Genomic DNA, 21,215 nt, shown 5'->3' on the forward strand with positions numbered 1-21,215 from the left:
AAGCATGAGGTTGATTTTTAAATTTTTTTTTCTCAATAAAACTTGATTTATATATTTTTTTTTTCTCAAATGAATGTTCATAACATTTTCAGGTCACCCAGCGTTCCATGCCTTGCCCCATTTCTGCCATTTCAGTAACAGATGATTGACGAGAGTGCATCAGAGGAAGGTGCACAGTGTAGTCCCACTGAAATCCACTCCAGTCTCAACTTTTCTCTTGTTTTCTACATTGCTTGCTGAGTATTAGAGGAGCCAATAACATACTAACAGTGGCTCAAAGAAAATAGCCTCCCAATGAGAGAAATTTTGGCTGTAGAAACAACAGTTTCACCCAAGACCCATTGGGGAGTTTTTGTAGCAAATCTGTGCATTTATGCACTGCTCTCTATTTTGAAAGTGCTGTAAAAAAAATTAACTGGCCTTTGAAGCCAGTTTGAACTAATGGCTTTTTTTATAGGATTGGGATGCTTAAGAGGTTGACCTTAAAGACCTGAAAGGAGCTGGACCAACAGTGGCCTTGTGAAGTGGGGAATTACTGCCCTGTGCCACCTGTTTGAATTATCAGGTGGCCAATCCTTGCTCAGGGATGCTTCTGTACCCAGAGGTGACAGGGTGTGTGGGTTTGAGTGCTGCCCACTGGAATCAGAGTGCTCATGATGCAGTCACAGTTGTTCAGAGGTAACCAAGTGTCTCTGAGGCGTTTTTAGAGAGAGCCCTGATGATCCCCCAGTGCTCAGCCCATGCACAGTGTGCTGCTGTCTGATGTTCTCTTGGCTCAGTGTGCTGTTTAACTGCACTGCAAGGGCCCTGTGATGGGTCCTGCACATATCCTGGTGTGGTTTGACAGTAACCCTTCACAAAAATTAACTTTTGCCTCTCCTTGAGCGTTTGAGTGGCTTTGAGCAGACATTAAAGGTGTTTATATTTTTCAGAATCAAAGATGCTAATTCCAAGAGATTGCTCAATACCAGATTCAAGCTCTGGGTTTACATGTATTTGCAGCCTGTTTCCTGTCAGGGAGCTTTATTCCAACCACATCCATTTTCTTTACAGAGGGAATATCTTGTTCCCTTGAACTGGAGCTGCACTCAGGCTCAGATCTGCGAGTGTTTAATGTGAGCAGTGACAGAGCCTAAGTGCCTAAATGAAATCTTGTGATCCCAAGAACCCCCCCTTAGCTCCTGCCTGCCCTGATTGTGCTGAAACTTCCCAATTGCGAGAGATCCTTCACTTAGGATAAAGTGCACTCAGCAGAGCAGCTCTCTGGGCTGAAACGAGCAGCATTTGTGGCACTTACCAGCCTCAGAGATCTCTGTGGATCCAGGCATGGGGGGCTGCCCTCTCCCCCTGCACAGGGGGATGAAATGTGATTCCCACTTTTGGGGAGAATGCTGGGGCTGCCAGCATGGACCTCCCCATGTTTTTAATGAAATCGTTCAAATTGGCCAGAAAGAATGAAACAGTAATTTGGCTGCAGAAAGGTATTTCTCTTCTAGCTTCATGAATTAGATAATGAAACCCTTTTAATGCTTCATCCGTGGTCATTTTCCTGTGAAGGGAGTGTGGAAATGGGAGTGCCATCTACTCAGGTGTGTGTTTTATTTGCAGTGCTAGTCATTGTAAGTAAAATACACTTTTTTTGTGTTTTATCATTGTGTCATTGCCATCGTCATTGTGCTACTCACATTTCCCACCAAAGTGTTTTTTGCACTTTGTACCACTTTCTACACAGACTCTGGGTCAGTGGTTGCACCTTTAGCACCTGGTGGTTGGGATAAACCTTTTTTTACCCTAAAAGCAGCGGCCTGATAATGTCCAAAGGGACAGGACAGCCTTGAGTTGTGAGGCCCAAGGAGAAGGAGCAGTGAATTCACACACCAGTGGGGGTAGGGTTTAAATTCTGTGCCCTCATCTTTAATGAGCTTCATTCAAAGATCAGACTGCAAAATGCCTGAGACGCCTAGCAGAGTGCATGGAGAGCCTACAGACAGACAGACAGACAGACAGGGTATATGGAAAGTGGGATGTGTTCATGTATGAGGGCTGTGCTCCCACTCTCATCTCCCTAAGGAAGGTGCTGCTGATGTTGGTATTTATTTATTTGCTGTGGGTATTGCAGGCTGTAGGGTGGGTTTGTAATGGGTGGCTGATGAAGTAAGGATTATTTTCAGGGTGCCAGCAGGGCCTGGGCAGCAGCATCACCTGTGGAAAATGGCTCATCCCTTCCTGCTCTGCATTTTCTGAGCAGCCTAACCATGGGTTTGCTTTCACATCCTTTGAGATTAGTCTTTATTTCAGACAATGCTTTCAACACTAAAAGGGTCATAAAAATAGGCATTTCCTGAGAGCTTAGAAAGAAAAACTGTTAGTCTCCCATCCTTCTCCCTCCCCCAAATTATTTGATAATGGAATGGGAAGCTTTCCCATAATCTTTTGCTTGATTTTGCTAATATGAACCTGTCAAAGATCGTGGCATTTCCTTACTGTGTGATGTGGAGCCAGCTGGAACCAAATAATCCACCCACGTTTTTCATCATCTTTGTATTCTGATAGGAGCTTCTGCCTAGCAGAAAGGAGAAAATACCTGTTATTCCTTCCTTGCTGTCATGGTGGTCACACTGAGGCTGTTTCCTCCTGGCTGAAACCTGACTAAACCTCAATAAATGTGACCACACCAAAAACAAAGGGTTTTCTGCCTGGAACCAACACCTTACTCTTATGGTAGTTCAAACAGAAAGCAAATTAAGGAATGACACTTTCCTTTCCACTCAGTGTCCCAAATAAATATTTTCTAGGATGAGTAAGGAACATTCCTCCTTTGGCTTGAAGGTACAGAGGTTTGGGTCTGAAAAAACACCTTCCTTTATCCTTAACCTTCTTTTCTCACAGAAAGGAGAGCTTTATGTGAGCATCTGGACCTCAGAGAGAACATGAGCAATTTCTGCTGTTACATGAATTGTTCTCTTCTCAACAAAAGCCATCTGAAGGATGGGCAGCCAGTGCAAAAGCAGCTCCTCAGCCCTTGGCTCCCAGGCCTGATGCTCCTGCAGGAAAGATTCTTCCCATTTCACTTCTCCATTTCCTCCTCCTCTCTCAGTCCATATTGCATCTGTTTTAATCATCAGGGTTCTGAATGTAACATCTCTCAAATCTAATCCATTGCTATGGACCCACCTAGTGACGGCTTTACAGATCCTTTATATTCATAAAGGCACTCGTAAAAATCTTCTCATTATTTTTGTTAGGCTTGGGTGGTTTGGGTTTGGGGTTTTTTTTTTGGTGTTTGAAGTATATCTCAGTAGCCAAAATGAACACTTTGAATTCTTCCTTCAGTGAGAAAGCAATGGTACTTAGGTGGTTACACGTGAATAAATAAGCCTGAGTGCAAGGAGTGTGAATAAAGACCCTGAGTGCAAGGAGTGTGGTCACTTGTCAGAAAATGACCACAAATTCCATGTAAAACACATCACAACTTCACAGGATTGTCTGTGGTCTGAGTGTGAGGGAGCTTTTATTCACTGTATGGGGATGGAGGAGATCTGTCCAGTCTGGAGTGATGTAGTAAACCCCCTGTGTTATGTTAATAACTGAATATTCACACGTGAGCATTCACTGTGGTACACAGATCTAGTGTGTAACAACCTTTAAAAACACAGTTCTAGGAATTTTTCATTGACTATCCTGTGTTTTAGGGATAGGCTGCAGGCCCTGTATGGACATTGGAGAGAATGGAAGAGATTGTGAGCATTTACCGGGAATGAAACTGTGTCTGCAGGTGAATTTTTAGTGCAGTGAGATATTTAGTAAGGTTTATAAGAAATATGTCTTTAGTTCAGTTTTCAAAAACCCCAACTGATAAGGTTTTGATTAAGAGTAAAATTCTTCCATCTCATGCTTATGAAAATACTGAAGCCATGCACAGCAGCCACACAAAACTCTGCAGTCAGATTTGTAAATGCAAGTCATTGGATCATTTCTAAAAAAACCCAGTATTTTTCTTATATGGACTAGTCCAACCATGTGCAAACTATCAAAACTCTTCCATGGTACAAAACGTACGTCTTGTGCAACCTGTGATCCAATTCCTGTAGCTCCCTGAGTTCTGGAGAGCTGATGCCATTCCATAGCACCTTTCACATCAAAGACAGGCTCTGAATTTCTAGATAACCTTCTTATCAATGCATGGTTCAAGTTCATTATCCCATTAAGGCTCCCCAGGTCTGCAGTATGGACTGGGCTCCAAGCTGCTCAAAAAACTAATTTGCACAGCTCAATATTAGAAGTGTGGCATTGGAATAGGTGCGGCTTAAAATGGGAGGACAACAGGATTATTGTTATTACTATATTATTATTATTTTTACTATTATTATTACTATTACTATTATTATTAATTTATTCTAGCTAGAAATGTGGGAAAACCCCATCCAAAACAAGCATCATGTCTTGGATCTATTGAGGTTACACAGAAGGAATTCAGGTGTTTTCTAAAAGGGTATCCACGTCACATTTGTAATTTTTTCCCTCTGTACTGTAACACAGAATAATAGTTCAGGTTTTCTTCCTTGCTGTTGTAACACAGAATAAAAGGTAAAAAGGGTAACAGTTTGCTGAAAAATCAAATTATTTCCTAGTCATATTCAATTGTATAAGGCTGAAGAGGGAAATCTAACCTGAAGCCATTCTTTTGCAATATTGAGGATTACAACTGTCAGAGAAAAAAGTGAAGGAAAAGCAGATGCTAAACTCATCAAATGAAGAGCAACAGAGCAGTGGGAAAAGTTGGACATATCAAAATGTGCACCTGGAAATTGATGATGAGCTGAAATAGGGCTGCTAAATTAATATCTATTCTTTCCTTTTAATATTGGCTTCTAACCTGTGAGGTTGGAGAAAGCCATTTTTCTGCTTCTCTTTAATTGAACAGCAGAATTGATGCTGAGAATTAGTCTAATGACTTTTCTTTCCTTACTTGATAAATTGGTTGAAGTGGTAATAAAAAATAAAATTAGGAGACATATAGATGAGTGTTGTGATACAATAGCTATCCATCAGCACAGCTTTTGTAGAGAAAAAAATAGGGATAAAGATAATTGCTTGAGCTTGTCAACAAATAATAAAATACAATCATTAGATTTTTTTTCCCTTTTAATGGCAGTTTTTGAAAAAGACCTTAACAAGGTGCTTGAAGAGATTGACTTCTATATGAGGAAAAAGCTACGAGACTTTTTAGAGGGAAGATAAATAATGAAAATAGAAGTTTATGAAATAAAAGAGAGGGAGATCAGTTCTTTTATTTTTTCAGTTATAAGAACAAGTCAGTCAATTGCAAACACACAAAATAGGAAACAGTCTTTTATGTAACTTGAGATTTACTTCTGGCTCAGAAGTAACATGTCTTTGGATTTATATACTTTTACGAAGCAGTAAAGCAGTTAAAGCATTCAGCAGGGGGTGAGGGACAGGAATGAATTTCCCTCCTCCATGACAGAACCCTTGTCCAGCCTGGGCCCCCTTGTTTGAAATACCTGGGAGATAAAATAATGCACACCTGACCCTCACTGTGACCAGGCTGTGCTTTGTGTCTGAGGCAGAGCCCTCACTGAAATTCAGGGGGCATTTTTCAAACTAACGTAAGAAAAAATTGCTTTATTAAGTGATGTACAGTGTGGGATTTTTTTCATGCAATGAAACACAAATCCTGGCAAAGTCATGTTTTGGTGGCCCTGTGTGTCATGGCCCACAAATCACCCTGAAGCTGTGATCTTTGTACAGATTATAGGCACGAGGCTCTGTGTGGTTGCCTCTGTGCCAAATGCCTGTCCTGGCTGCACACAGCAGCTTTCAACTTTCACTACAATATTGGGACCCTTCTGAAAAACTTATGGCAAGTTGTAAAATAAATGAAAAACGTCAGGCCAGTTAAAAAGCAAACAAACAAAAAACTGAAGAAGAATAAAGTATCTGTCTCCTTCTCCTTTTAATTTCACCCAATTTGCACTTGTGGAAACACCTGCTGCCAGTCTGTGGCAGGCTCAGCCTTCCTTAAGAGAACAAAATTCACCTGTGCCATTGTCCCTGGTGGAACCCCTGCCCAGAGGCCGAGCCACATTGCTCCCAAAAAGGAGAGCAGCCACAGCTGCCAGGGAAATGGTGACAGGAATCACCCACTGGGGACAAACATTAAAAAAAGGTATGTACAAATGTTATTTCATTTCTTGAAAAAGTGTTAAAAGACTGTCTTATAGCTGATGTGATATTACATTATTTCTGCATTTTGATGTTTTTCTCTGTATGGCTCAGACTGTTAGCATTCAGAAGCTGTCTAATTTATTTTATTTTATTTATTGGATGGGGTCAGGCACTTTGTAAATTATGGGCTGCATTCTCAGTGAATCAAAATATTTAGGTTGCTTGTGTGCTTCAGTCCTTGGCATCGTGTCACTAATTACTTTAGCACAGCTCTGAAATAATGACAAAAAGAAAATGCATCGAAAAGAAAGAGAAATTAAACTTTGTACAACAAAACAAAAGCCACATTAGAAATAGAAAATGTTATTGAAAGCAAAAAGTGGGTGACCAAATGTGCAGTCTGGATTCAGTACAATGTTACATGGCAAGAGAAGAGACACTCAGCTCTGGATCTTCTCCAGGCAGAGGAAAATTTATGACATAAATTTTCTTTGATAAACATTCCTGAGAAACTTCTTTGTGTTTTTATCTTAATGAATGTCTGTTTGCCTCAGCCCAGTGGTCTTTTTTTTCCTGCGTTTTTATATTCTTTTATATCTCCTTTCTGATTCTTTTATACTCTAATATACCTCGATGGCAGGTGCTGAGGATCTGTCTTGGCAGCTAATTGGTACTAGCAAGCAGTCAGCCCTGGGCCTGGGCTGCATTAGGGCTTCTCCAGAGCGTCCCCAGATATTCTGATTTCCCCATATTTATGCTTCAGGACTCTGTGGCAGTATTTCCTCTGTTTTTCCCTGCACAAGGCACAGCAGCATTCCCAGGGGCCTTTAGCATTCCACCCTGGCAATGTTTCTGTCCCAGGTAATGAGAGATGAGGAGCAAGAGTTAAGCCTCCATAGAAAGAGCAATAACAAGCCATTGCTCTGCTTTATGCCATACTTAGGTGTTTATTTCTCTGTAATAGTGGCTGAATTGAAGTCTGTGTACTGAAAGTAGGAGTTTGGATTTTGCTCTTACTCAGAAGTGGAAAATCACTTATGAAACTTCATCAGAGCCCCGTTAAAATAAATTAAGGGTTACATATGCTTTTGTAACTTTTTAAGTGATAAGTGAGCTGTAACTCTACTTATTCATTGATTGCTGATCACTGCTCAAGGTGTAAGATGGCGATGTGTTTTATATCTCCTTCCCTTGCATTTAATGGCATTAGAATCACTGCTTAATTTAGAGTTTGATCTTCACAGGGACTCATATAACAAGTTAAATATCAATTGACTGCATTTAATAAACACTGATTTGTGTTTATCTTATCACAGACTGTATACATAATGTAGGGGTCTCATGCATGGCATGCTAGAAAGGGATATAGTTCCAGATTTGTTCGGAATTTGACATTTCAGTATTTCTATTTATGAAACATTTTCTAGATAGCAGTTACAGGAGTCCTTATGATTATACAGATTAGAAGAGAATAGAATAGATAAAGAGTTTACAGAAGGTAGAAATGGCACTTCTTTCTGTGTTCTCTGTCAAAAGTGAATATGTAATGGTCATATTATTTGAAAGAACTTTATGTTGCTACTCTTTGTAATCCAGTGAAGGGAGGGCAGCCATGGATTAATCCCAGCTTGAGTCATGCACACCTGCAAGGAGTTCAATCTGGTTTGCAGCTCTGTGCTGCAAGTGTCCCCAGTGACGGCAGGGGCACTCAGGGCAGCCACTGCTGTAGGGGCAGCAGACATCAGTGTGTGTGTGGGTGTGGAATCTGCACGGCAAACTCCGCAGCAAGCCTCGGGGCCGCAAGGGGAAGGCTGGAATGCCCTCACAAAACGCACTTCTGGGTGATGGGGACTGTTCCAAAAACAGCCCTGCGCTTCTGGTTGCGCCTTGCTTGATGATCCACGGAAGCAAAGCTGCTTGCTTCAAACCCAGCATCCTTGGTGTACGAGCTAGAGCAGAGCAGAGTGGGATCAGAAATACAGAGACGCAATGTGATGACTATCCTGATTCAGTGTATCAGTCAAAGAAAGAGACAGAATTGTTGTCGTGGGAGTGATGAGGATGTGGTGGGATAAGCACTGTGAGAGCCATGAAGAAAGGCCCAGTGGATCAAGCAGGGAGATCTCAGTTTCAGTGCACTGGGAAGCTGCTCCACAATTATTATCCACATTGCAGATGGAATCAGCTCCACAATTATTGTCCACATTGCAGATGGAATCAGCTCCACAATTATTGTCCACATTGCAGATGGAATCAGCTCCACAATTATTATCCACATTGCAGATGGAATCAGCTCCACAATTATTGTCCACATTGCAGATGGAATCAGCTCCACAATTATTGTCCACCATTGCAGATGGAATCAGCTCCACAATTATTGTCCACCATTGCAAATAGACCAAAGCTGTGGGTTTGGGATACTCAGGTTCATTGTCTACCATTGCAAGTAGACCAGAGTTGTGGGTTTGGGATTCTCAGGTTCATCACCTTCCACTGCAAATGCTTCAAACTGCTTCTGTGCAGACCAAGGATATGAAGACAAACAGTAAAGAGACCTTGTATACAGAAATAATAAAACAATAATAACCCCTAAAACAGAGGGGGTAGGGAGAGTGAGAGACAAAACACACGACAAAACCAGGATTGTGCCACCTCACTAATATTTCTCAGTTCTACAATTAAAAGTTACTTATTGCTAAAATAGACATGTAATTTTATTTTCAATGTGTTTACGTGTACTATTTCAATTTCTGAAAATCCCTATTTATATTATAATTTGAAAATATAATTATGTTGAGATTCCTTTAGCCTGGCTGATTCAGAGTGGACAGGATAAAAGAGTGAGATTCAACCTCCTTTAAAAAAATAAATAGGGACTTTATTGTAATATTCAGGGAAGTTTGAATTTAGATGAAGGTTCAGATTTCTTTTTAAGGGTAGCATCAGTCCCTTTTTACAGGGAGGGTTGCAGATGGTAGGGCCTTGCTAAAAGTGCAAGTGAATAACTGATAAATGAGGGCTTCCCACTTACAAATGAGATGGTTTTACTTTTCCTTGAAGAAATGCAGTAAATTGAAAAACTCTAAATAGCACAGAAATTTCAGTCCTCCAGACCGCCTTCTCCTTCTCAGATTTTGCTATACTATATTCAGCATTCAGTTTTGCCAACACTGAACATGCCTGATGTGGCATTTACATTCTTTAAAAAAGGCATAGATTAGTTTTATTCCTAAGAGTTAACTTCTCCTCTTGACACATGTACTTAATTCCCATTAATGGAAATGGCAGCTAGGCATGCACACTGGAAGGAAAAATCTGTTCCTAAGCATATGATCCAAACTGCATTGTAGCTAAACATTTCCATGCTCTGAAGTCAGCACTCATTATTTGCAAGATATTTTTCATAATAAATGCATCAGCCCCGCTCCATTCTCCGTCCACTCTCCCATAGTGTGTTGCAAACACCTTTCTCAGGAGTCTTACAGATTCATCCTTAATGCTGCAGTTGTTTGCAGCGTGTGTGCCTAAAAAAGAAAATCCATTTAGGATCTTCGGAGTTTTGCGTATTTTCTGTGAGAATTTTCCAGCAAATCGTTCTGTGGAACATCTTACATTGCCTTGGACTTGGTAGGTCTCTGTTATTGAAACATACAGTGGAAATAGCAAAACCCAAAAACCTCTTCTTTTTCCCCCCTCAGATCTTCCTTTGCTTACATATTGCAGTATCTGCCAAAAGCACTAGACTGAAGTGATATCATTTAAGGATTTTAAAAAAAATGTTTCATTTAAGGTTTCCCTTCTTCCAGTACGCTTGTGTAAAGACTTGAGGATTCTGCCTGTGCAATATTCAGGAGTTACAGGATTTCTAACTTGAACTGGGTGGATAATTGATTTTTTGGTTCACTTCTTGAACTGGAGAACCACAATAGCAAAAAAAAAAAAAAAAAAAAAAAATCAGTTAAGCACAAAAATTCTTATAGGAGTTTATGATTTCAGTTGTGTCCTCTCACCCAAATGAAAATCAGACCTTTTTTTTTAGTTCAACCCAAATTGTCCTCATTTACTGGGCCTTTTTTGTTTGGTGCCCCTTAAAGGAAGCACAGCAAGAGAAATGAAGATTCACTGAATTGTTAGGGGAGTAGTAAGTAAGAGGGTTTTCATTTTTCTCATCAGTTAAAGACATTCGAACTTGTGTCTGAAATCCCAGTTTGAGAAGAAAGAACTGTGAGCATTAAATGTGGATGGGTTTTGTAACTACCACTCAGTATAAAGGGCCACCAGAGCTGCCTATTAGTAGTCAAAAGTTTCAGAACGAGATAAAATTTCTTACATTAAAAACTGGACATGCAGTTGTGTGTCATGTACATTTTTTCTTACTCGGTGGTTATTTATCCGAATTTCTCAGTTTTCCCACTCTCTGATGTGCTAGCGGACTCTGTAACATGTCCTGGCAATTTCTAAAAATTCAAGTCAATATGAAATGATTTTCAGAAGGGTTTCGAGATTCCTTTGCCTTTTCTCCATCTTGCAATTGCAGCTGAACTTCTTATGAGAAAGTAATTTCATCAGAAAGTCTATACTTAACTGTCTATATTGCAGTAATATATATATTATCCACATAATCCAGTATAGGACAAGGATACCACAATGCAGAATTACTACAACAGCAAGTTGTTTTTTTCTCCTCTCTGGACACCACTGTTTCCTCCCAGTTACCTGGGAGCAGGGGCTCAGTAGTTGCAGATAACTCAGTTATCTTAGTTTTCTCTCCCACGCTTTTATTTTTCTATTTTTCCTCCTTTTCATATGATTCTTCCTCATCTATCCCATTTCTCCTTCTGTAACTCCTGATGCTGATGGTGGCTGCTTTGGCTTATAATCGCATTAGCAGAGAGCCAGCAAACCAGGAGCCCCAGTGTGCTGGGAATAGCACAGCTTGGATGGGTGTGTGATCACCGTCCTGCAAAAGCTCAGGTGGGAAATTACGTGGGGAAGGGGTAAATACACAACAGACAAAGGAAGGACATGGTGGGAGAAGGGCAGTTGTGGAACTGAGTCGCTAAAGGGATGTGAGGTTAGAGCTAAGATGCAAAGTATGGTTCTACCCAAATGCTCGAGATTTATCCTTCTTTTAATAAAAGGTGCTCCTCATTTTCTTCCCGACGTGGCTTCTGTGCAGCTTCACTCTGTGAACCCCTCGCAGGGCCAGGTGTGAGGGGAGGCAAAGCGAGGGCTGGGACAGAAGGAGCAGCGCTTATGGATGGGCAGTGGTGCATCCAGGGGAAAATGAAACACCACGAAGAGGGGCCCTACAGAGCGGGAATACAGAAACCAAGCATGTTTTAAACAACACAGTAAAAGTAAAACAATCTGGGGGGAAAAAAGCTGAAATACACGTGTACATTAAAAATATATATGTCTGTTTCAGCAGCATTGACAGTGAGGCATGTGGGGTCTTTGTTTTTCATCCTTTTGCTGGAGTTGGCTAACTGTGTCAACTTGGGCAAGCTCCTAAGCCTGCCTGCATCTCAGTTTCCTTATTTGAGGCCAAATTCTCTTACTAAGTAGCCTCCTACTCCACACAGAGATTTGCTGATTTGAATGGAGCCCCTGCGGAGTGAAATACTTTTCAATACAAATAAAGTTTTGGAATCGGCCCTAATTATATTTATTACCTGCAGAGGAGTAATGCGATACTTAACGTGGTTTGAGACCCTCAGATGAAAGAGAAAGTATTGGGAATTGTTCTTTTTAATCATCTGCTGCCTTTTCAAAGTCTAAAAAGGGATAGCCACTAAAAATCAAATGAAAACTGCGTGTGGACATTAACGGGTTTGTCAGTCTCCCGTGAATGGATCTCTGTGGGAAATATTATTTGCTGGGGGCGGCAGAAGGGAGCTGGTTTGCCCTGCCCCGCGGTAGGAGCCAGGAGATCTGGGTGATGCTGAGCAGGCAGGCTGGAGGCGCCTGTGCTCCTCATCCCCTTTGAGCCTGGGCAGAGCTGTGTGCCGGGCCGGGCCGGGGATGCCGATGGATGCTGATGAGCACGACTTGGGAGTGGGATTGCTGCCGGTGATTAAAGGAGCAGCCCCGGCTCCCAGCTGGCAGTGCCTTTATACCAGCGCGGGGCTGGCCGGCCTCCGCATGAGCCTGCTGCTTTCTACATGTGCACCGAGCAGCAAATTAAACACTGGAGCTGTTGGATATTAAAAATAATAAGCTTTCCTATTTTGGCGTCTTTCTCCAGCCAGCGGGCATGAAAATGTTGTAAGTTTTATGGATGCTCCGCGCAAATACGCGTGTGTATTTCAAAAAGTAAACTCGCAACCTCCGCGCCACTGGGAGGCAGGGATGAGAGGGGTGGCAATGGAGCTCATCAAACCGCTGTGGGGTCAGAACCACGTGCGTTTGTGAGGCCCTTAATGCTGTCCAGCTGCAGATGAAAGCGGGGGGGCAGAGAGAAAAGAGTGAGGGCAGGGGAGCTGCAAAGAATGGGCTATGATCCGTGCTCCTGCGTGGGTGTGTGCGCACGTGTGTGCGAAAGAACAGGGCGCACAACTTTTTTTCTCCTTTTTCTTTTTTCCTTTCCCCTGCCGGCCCTTGCGGGGAGTTGAGTGCCAGGGCCGGGCCGGGCCGGGCAGCCCCGGCTCGCTCGGGAGCTTTTCCCCGTTCGCTGCCCCGTTCCCGGGAGCGCCGTGCCCGGCCGGGGTGCGGGGGATGCCGGGCCCGATCCCGATCCCCGCCTGCCTCCGGATGCGGGCATGGGGGGGGTGTCCGGGGCCCGATCCCGACCCCCGCCTGCCTTCCCGGCCCCGCAGAATCCCATCGGGATAACTGGAGTGCTGCGCTCCGCCAGGCAGCCCAGGGGCTCCGCGCCTCGTCCACCTTGTTATCAGCGATTGTCTGGGCAGGGAATGGCAGGGAGCGCGACCCAGGGGCTTTGCTGCTCGCCCGGAGAGCTGGGGGGGGAAAGGGGGTGTGATTAAACGAGAAAAGCCGCAGCAGACGAACGGAAAGTTTATTTTTTTTGTTGTTTGAGCATCCGTGTGTGTGCGTCCGTGTGCGCGCCCGCTGTTTTGGCATGCGGCTACCTTTTCCCTCGCACACAACAGGGCTGTTTGATGGAGTTTGGAGCTGAGGAAACTTTGGGTTGGTTGCCAGGACGGTTCGCAGCACTTTGTGGAAAGCAAGAGCTAACAGTGAGACCGACAGAGTGAGTGACAAGTTGTTTACAGGTTTCCTTGAAGGGGCCTCTGCTATATTTCAATCTGTCAAAGTTGCTTTTCTTCCCTCAGAACAATGCCTGATTGTTGTGCGGGTGATTATTTTTTTTTTTTTTCTTTCCCCTACCCAAAGAGAGAGAGAGAAAGAGGGAGAGAGAAAGCCAGAGACCGGGAAGGGTGGGGGGGAAAGGAATGAAAATTCTTCGGAGCACAAATGCCTTTGGTAACATTTTTATGTGTTTAATCTCTTCTCTCGGAGTTGAAATAGGGGAGTTGATAACTGTTTCCATTTAATCAGTCTGCTCTTGTTTTATCTTCTTTCTCCACTGATCTTCCTCAGCGCAGGGGATTTGCTCCTGCCTCGCCGCTTTAGGTGGATTGTCGGGACTGCTTTTTGTTGTTTTTTTTTTTTTCCCTCCTCCCCCCGCCGCCCCCCCAGCCCCCTTTATCCCTGCCCCGCTCGGCGGTGCTCAGGGCACCGAGGAGTTGACTTTTGCCGTTGGGCGGCGGGCGCGGAGGGAAGGCAAGGGCCGGGCAGCCGCGGAGGTCGCGGCGGGGGGAGCGGAGCCGAGCGGAGCGCGCTGCCCCTTTAAGAGACTGGTCAAGGAGCCCTCGCTCAGAGCGAGCGAGCCGGGAGGGAGGGAGGGAGAGGGAGGGAGGGAGAGAGCGAGCGGAGAGAAAATCAATCGCTTTAGAAGGTTTGGACTCACTTGACAGGTTCAGTTGGAGGCGACCATAGGTGGCTGCTGTGACAAAGGGAAATTGTGCTTTTCCAGCATGCTAACTGACCCTGATTTACCTCAGGAGTTTGAAAGGTGAGTCGAGTTCTTGGGGCGGGGGTGTGCGTATGCGTGTGGGGGTGTCTCTTCCCGGTTTTTTTTTTTTATTATTTTTTTCCCTCCCGTTCTGTTTCGTGCTTTGTTTGTTATCGCACTGCTATTTCTATTATTATTTTTTAATTCATCCGAGCTCGCCTGCCGGCGCGCGTGTGCGCGGGTGGGCAGCACGGACGGACGCACGGACACGCGGGGCCGGGCGCGCAGCTCGGGCAGGAGGCCGGGCGGCGGGAGAGGATCGCGCTGTCCCCTCCGCGTCCCCGCGGTGCCGTGTCCGTGCCGAGCCCCGGCCCCGGGCGGGCGGCGCTCAGCCTTGCTCGGCCCGCGGGGCTGCCGTGCCCTGCTGCCGCTCAGCGCCGCCGCTCCGGCCCGGCACGGCGCTCCGGGGATGCCCGGCGGCGGCCGGAGCCCGGGCATCCTCCAGCTCGGAGCCCCAGGCTCCCGTCAAACTTGGGAAGGCGCCGTGCGAGCACATGACCTTTTGTTGATCTAGCAGGAGCTGGTGTTTTTGGGCGAGTTAACATCGCAGCCCTCCGTCAGGAGGAGAACATCCTTCTGCCGGAGGAGAGAGGGGGGGAAGGCAAACGCGAGCCGAAGGGAAAAAGTGAAACTCTTGCCTCCAAGTTTTGGCCGTCGCGTCTCGCGGAGTGTCAGGAGCCGGGTCTGGGGATGACGAGCGGGCTGCGGGTGTGACGTAGCGGGCCCGACTCCCCCTGCCCGAAACAGGAGCCCTCCCCGCCTGGAACCGAGTTTGCTGTCACTGCCGGTGCCGTGCGACCTCCGGGAGCTCGCTCCTGCTTCCACACGCTCTGCTTCTCCCGAGATGGTCGGAAGCGTTCATCCCGGGCTCTCTCGTACGTCCGCGCCTCGATGGTCCCGCATCCTCCCCTCCGGCTTCTTCTTGAGAGGTTATTAATAGCCCCTTGTGCGCTGCAGTAAACAACCCAAACTTTCATTTCCAAGCAGTAAATGAAAGAATGCCAGGATGCGCGTTACTGAGGTTTTTCTCATCTTCGTGAAAGCTACCTCCTGTATAAACATTTGGTTGTATCTGACTATGCAATACAAGCTAGGTGCTAGACCAGCTGGTTAAAAATATGCTAAGTCAAGCTGTTCATCGTTCAAACCTACTGAATTTGATAGTAAAGGCATAGAAAAGAAGGCAAGATAAAAACATTTTAAGTGGGCTGAGGAACACGCATGCAAAGGAAGGACAGGAAAGAACACTTGAATTAAAAGATCGGAGAAAATTAAAATTTGGAAACGCGGAAAAGAACTATTTTAACACTTTCAATCCTTGTTCTGAAACTAGAACGCTTCCCTACTAGAAAGTGAAATTGGCTAGGTTGCTCTACTCCAAGGTTGTCTTTAATGCAATTAATTTTCCAGACTTGGAGTACTTGGCGTTTTCCTTTGGTTTGTTAGCATTACAATAATAGGACAAAATTGGTTTTGTTCATGTGCGCTGCATTAACTTAGTTCAACTACCTGAGGAAACTCTTACTGTTTCTGATGTCAAATTTGGTCTGGCTTCATGCTCATGTATTTGTCTTTTACGTGCTATCGATAGATTCGCGTATTTCATGTGCCTCACTAAGTTTACACATAGAAATTTATAAGCGAGCGATTTTGATCATTCTTTGAACTTCGTGATGCACACAATGCTTGTAAACTCTCTGAAGCAGAAAGAAGTCCTTTCATTTTCCTGCTGGGGGACTTTTTTTAACTGAAGTCTCTCTGCATTATAAATATAGATATTTATATAAATTTTGTATATAAACAAGTCATTTGGGACAACCATCATCCTTAGAATGAGCTTCTCTACTCCCTTCTTTTTTTCCTTTTTTTTTTTTTTTTGCCCCAGGCATACGTTTCATTTTCAGAGATCCCAGCTTTGCTCTTGTAAACATTCTAGTTAAATAATCAATACGCTGCTCTCCTTTTGCCATGCAGATAATAGCAAGCAGCAGAAATGGGAAGCAATAAAAAATGAACCTCAGGACGTGCAATCTTTTGGAAATTTATTTTTTTTTAAACAATTTTCCCTCTGCAGTTGAAATTGGGGGATAGAGAGCAGTGTTTTTGTTAATCATTACCATTTGTTTACATTGTGTGTGTTTGACTACAGTCACACACACACACAGGCACTGTCCATGTCATACGAGTGTGTGTGTCAGGGAGCAGCCACGAGGACACGCTTCCTCCTGCCCGGGGCTCTCAGACCCACCAACGCCTGCAGGGTTCCTTGTGTATGTGTGTGTGCACGATCATTGCTTTCTGGGTGTTTGAGCAGGTTCTTCCCTCGGATTCCCAGTCAGCACAGATCCTGGAGCACATTTCTGCAGTCTCTTGGCGTCCAGCTTGTCGTGGCAGCGTGTCCCACTTGAGCTCTGTTACTATGACCCGTCTCCCACTGCTCGTTTTGGAGCTCGAGCGGCGAATGACAAGGAGGGGAAGGTTTGTCAGGCAGGGCTGTTTGCAGCTCAGATCTCAGAGCACCCGTGTGTCTCTCAGGAGCTCACTCCTCTCTCCCCGCTGTCTTTCCCGAGAGCTTTCTGTGTGTCTCAGTGAGCTGCAAACACTTGAGAAACTTTCAGCCACCCCAGCTGAGGAGAGCTGAATTCAGGGGGCTGCTCTGCTGTGTCTGTGGCCATCAGCAGGGGGAATTTACGGCACGCACTTGGAATGAAAATGATCCTCGGTATCAGACAAATAAACACTCATTAATTCATTCAGCACCACTGGTAAATTGCAGTAGGTTTTGTGAATTAACATGTATAATTAATTACCGTGTCAGAATTGTGAGGATTTTTGTCCTTCCCTGAGAAGTTCCTTGCACGCCTTTATTTCTGTTTGTGGTTGTTCAGCTGCCTGATTGAGAGGAGCATCAGAATGCGTACGGTGAGGGGGATGATGTTTGCAGCAACATTGTGGGGAGATATTCTAGCTGGGATGCGCTCCGTGTGTTTCACAGGAAAAGGGAACTTCTGGGATGTGCTGTGTGAGCGCCTGTGGCACCCTGCATTGGCTCTAAAGGTCTTGAAAGGAATAAGTCTTTTGTTGTTTGATTTTTGTCTCTCTCTTTTTTTCTTCTTTTTTTTCCTTTTTTTTTTTTTTTTAAGTTGGGTCATTATACTTAAATATAACAATAGAAAGAAAGTTTACTTCACTGAGGACAAGGTAGAGACAATGCAGCCAGAACCATTGCGGACAGCTGGGAAATTTACAGAATGATAAAACCTCAGAAATGCCCAACGTAAAGTTTTAATGTCTTAATAAAATCTGATTAATGAAAAATAGATAAAGTGACTGCTTAACAATATCCCTGGTGTACGGAATGTTCTTAAACCCAAATTAATGACTGCATATTTACATTTCCCTGTAGGCTGAGAGAGAGGCTATGCTAGGCACCCAGACAGAGTGACATCCTTTCTCTTCTCCATGATTTCCTTCACTTTTTTCCCTCTGTTTTCAGCATGCCAGTGGAAGGTGGAGTGGCACGCAGTGCTTGCGGAAGGAGGACGGGTGGGCTGGAGCCTCAGTGGGAAAAAGGCAGAGCTGGGAAGGACAAAAGGCGGGGATGGGGACAGTGGCCCAAGTTGAGCGTTGGCAGTCACCGGTGGCGCGCTCTCGGAGCGTTCCCCGTTCCGCTCCACAGCCTGGGGAAGGGAAAGGCTCGGGGATGTAAAGCAAGCCTCTGCTGCAGGAGAAAAATATACTTAGCTGCTTCACTGCTGCACTGCACGAGTCATTTCAGACTCCCACTGAATTTATTTTGGGGTTGTACCAACGCTGTCAAATGGAGAAGTCATTTTCTTAAAAGGAAACTTTGCGTATTCCTAAGTGCTTTTCTTAGCTAAAGTTACCCTAAAAGCTTTATTCTGCTGCATTTGCTGAGAATTCGGGAGAAAGAATAACACCTTTCCGTTACTTGGCTTGCTCAGAACGCTGTCCCACTCTCTTAAAATCTACCTGTACAGGTAGATTCTTTCATTTCAAAGATTACTATCGAGCTGAGTATCTTTTAACTTCATTGAGACATTTTTGGGAAAAGGACTCGATTGCTGAAGTTCATGGTTCTAGGGATCTGGGATTTGAAGAATAGATAGAGTGCCAGTGTAAACTTGCAGATACTGGTTTTTCGCAGTGACAAAAATGAACAGTTTTATTTCCCTGAGATAATTCTGAAGGAATTACTGCGTTTGCAGACTATTCATTAACGTCCTGCATGCACTAATTTAATTTGTTGTGCTTATGCTTGGCTAGGAAGAAGTTGACTGTTACAGATTACAGATTTTAATGAACATCTCAATAATTTACCAGTTGCTGAAATTGTGAACTAATCTTGGAAGGCAAAAGCCCAAATGAGAGAGCTGATGAGTGACACACCAGCCTGCACAATTCGACTGTTGTATTCATTGCATTTGAATCAAATTGGGAGTTTGGCATTACTAATTCTGGGTGGCTGGCTCATCATATGCGTTCAAGGAGTTAATTAAAACACACACAAACACATACACAGTCTCCCACCAAGCATCTTGCCGTGTTTATGTGTGTAGTGTGTTTGATTGGTACCTTTACATGGGCGAGGAATTGTTTTTGCTTCTCTTTCTGTCCAGAGATCTTAAATATATAACTAGTTTACAAAATATTTACTGCCTCTCGGGGAGCTTTAACGAGCATTTATGGCTTTATCATTTAGGAGGCACTGAGTATCTGCTTGAGTTCCTTAAATGTGAAGCTGCCTGATAGGATAGAATATGTGTCTGTGCAGTGTGATATATCTGTAGGTGTATAAAATACACTTTAAACAATATTTATAGGGGGGGAAAAAAGAGTGTCTCCTCCCAAGGTATAGTTACAGTTTCTTTGCATGCTTTTCATACCAGACTTGAAATATAGGGTAACTTTATGTTCGTGTGAGATACCTGTGCCTTCACAACTGTTGCAGAAGTCAGTCTGACATCCTCTTGACTTTCTGTTTTATTTGATTTTGTTAATTTCTTGCTCGGGCCTGGTTGTAGCATAATTAACTCAGGAGTGGAAGGGGAAAAATGTTGTCGTGCTTTACCAGACTGGAAATATTCAATGCCTGTGAATTCTGCTACTGTAGTCAAGAGAAAAGAGGTGCTCACAGCAATTAATCAATAGCTGTAGTGCCTCTCTGATGATGGCAAGGAGTTTGTTGTTTAACAAGTAGCATCCTTAAAAGCAAGGAGCATTTCCCTCTTAAAGTTCGTATAGATTTTTATCAAATGTGAAAAACTTGTGAAGTCTCCTTCTACAAAAGGTAAAATTACGTTGTACACGAGTATGTTAAAACCCACAAGGCGGCAAAGTTAGCAGATCTCGTCACGTTACTGAACCACCCAAAGCAGAAGTTGTGGAGCTTTGGGCTGTTTTTCTCTGGAGTTTTGGGTGGCTCTGGCGGCGGTCGCGGGCCGGCCGCATTTACCGGCGGCGTTTGTCCCGTCCCCATCTCCTCCCAGGCCCCGTTGTCACAACACCACCAGCAGCACCCAGTGCTCGCCCACGCCCGAGCCGAGGGTGGTGGAGCTGTGCCAGCTCTCCCACAGCCTCCAGAGGGGCTGCCTCGCTCCATGGCCTTGGCCAGCCTGGTCCCAAGGGTGACACACCAGCCCTGACGCCGCTCGTCACCCCCGTGCCCAGCCCTGGTCACCCCTTCCGTGCCAGCTGGGCGGGCAGGAGTGCCCAGAAGCTGCTCCTGAGCCCACGTGTCCTTGGGACAGCCTGCAGGGCCGTGCTCGGCGGTTCTTGGGAGACAGCACATTCACACGAGGTTCTGGAAGAGTTTGAGCGAGCCAGCGCTGCCTGCAGGGGCCATGGGGCTTGAAAAGAATGTGAGAAGTGGATGGAAATTGTGAGGTGTACAGGAGTAATTCAGAGAAGCTGCCTGTCTTTTTCCAGGATAGGTGCGAAATTTAATTATTCAATTGTTTTAAACAGACTTAGAAAGAAACATTGAATTCAGTTTGCTAGAACTATCAGATATTGATATGAAGTTCAGGTGCTTCTCATGGTATTGGGGGAGCTGTTTGTTTTGACAGAAATTGGCAAACATTTTCCAATGTCCTCGTTTTGATCTGGCTTGGCACTTCTCTTGAATTTGTCTTTTTGTCACCTCGTTTAAAGAAAAAAATAATTCCAACACGATGATATTATTTTTGACTTGTGGGACTCAGAGGTAAAGTGAAAATGAGGAAAAGCTTGTGGCTCGCTTTGGCAGTTTGAAATTATATTGACCTTGTTTCCCTTAAAAGTACCGTGGGATTAATCAGGTAGCATTTCTCAATTCTCAAACTGTATTTATATTTTGCTATTTTTAAAATTTATGTTTAATATTTTGGATTTATGTTTAGTATTCCACATTTTCTTTTCATACTTCAGAGTTTGTAAAGACCAAGTATTGAAATTCATTTTGGCATATGCTTTTTGAGATCTATAATAATTTTATTTTGTTATGCCATGCAGTTCTGGTTTTGTGTCTTCTCAAGTTCATTTAGAGTGTCTTCAGATTTTTTGGGCTGTGTTTTTTTCCTGGGATGTGGGTGTCTGACTGCTATTAGACCTAAACATACCATAAAATGTTGCCTTAGTGCTAATTTTCTTTGTGATTTTATTATAGTTTTATCATTACTCATTTGTTTCTGTCATAACATTATTCTGTTACATTTGGGGGCAAAAACATAAGCAGAGTGAATTGATATTTAATTTTGTTGTGTGAATACTCAGAATTCTTTTTAGTGGTGAGGAACTTGTGGGAGAGATGTGTTCTGGTTTTGTAGTCAAGAGCATTGTCTACATCTAGTGTTCTTCTAGTGTTCTTCATGGACCTCTGTAGCTCTAGAGGAAAAAGCTCTTGGAATGTCGTTCGTGTAAAAAGAAACCCATACAGTTTGTCATCCTCTTGGTTTCTTTGGTGTCGGGCTTAATTGTTTTAGCAATT

General features: G+C 44.0%; 1 protein-coding gene across 12 annotated transcripts in view; it reads left to right on the forward strand.

The window, feature by feature from the left end:
• Positions 1-21,215, forward strand: part of SOX5 (SRY-box transcription factor 5) — a 595,693-nt gene that overhangs the window by 307,289 nt on the left and 267,189 nt on the right. For 5 of the 12 annotated variants that reach the window (XM_063155711.1, XM_063155713.1, XM_063155712.1 and 2 more), the window contains exon 1: positions 14,086-14,227. The exons of the other annotated variants lie outside the window; for them this stretch is intronic. In XM_063155711.1, coding sequence (XP_063011781.1) covers positions 14,190-14,227 — 38 coding nt within the window. In that variant the 5' untranslated portion in view covers positions 14,086-14,189. Of the gene's footprint in view, positions 1-14,085; positions 14,228-21,215 lie in introns of those variants that run through there. 12 annotated transcript variants of the gene reach the window in all.

The sequence above is a fragment of the Melospiza melodia genome, chromosome 4, assembly GCF_035770615.1.
Source record: "Melospiza melodia melodia isolate bMelMel2 chromosome 4, bMelMel2.pri, whole genome shotgun sequence".
In the NCBI taxonomy this organism is placed as follows: domain Eukaryota; kingdom Metazoa; phylum Chordata; class Aves; order Passeriformes; family Passerellidae; genus Melospiza; species Melospiza melodia.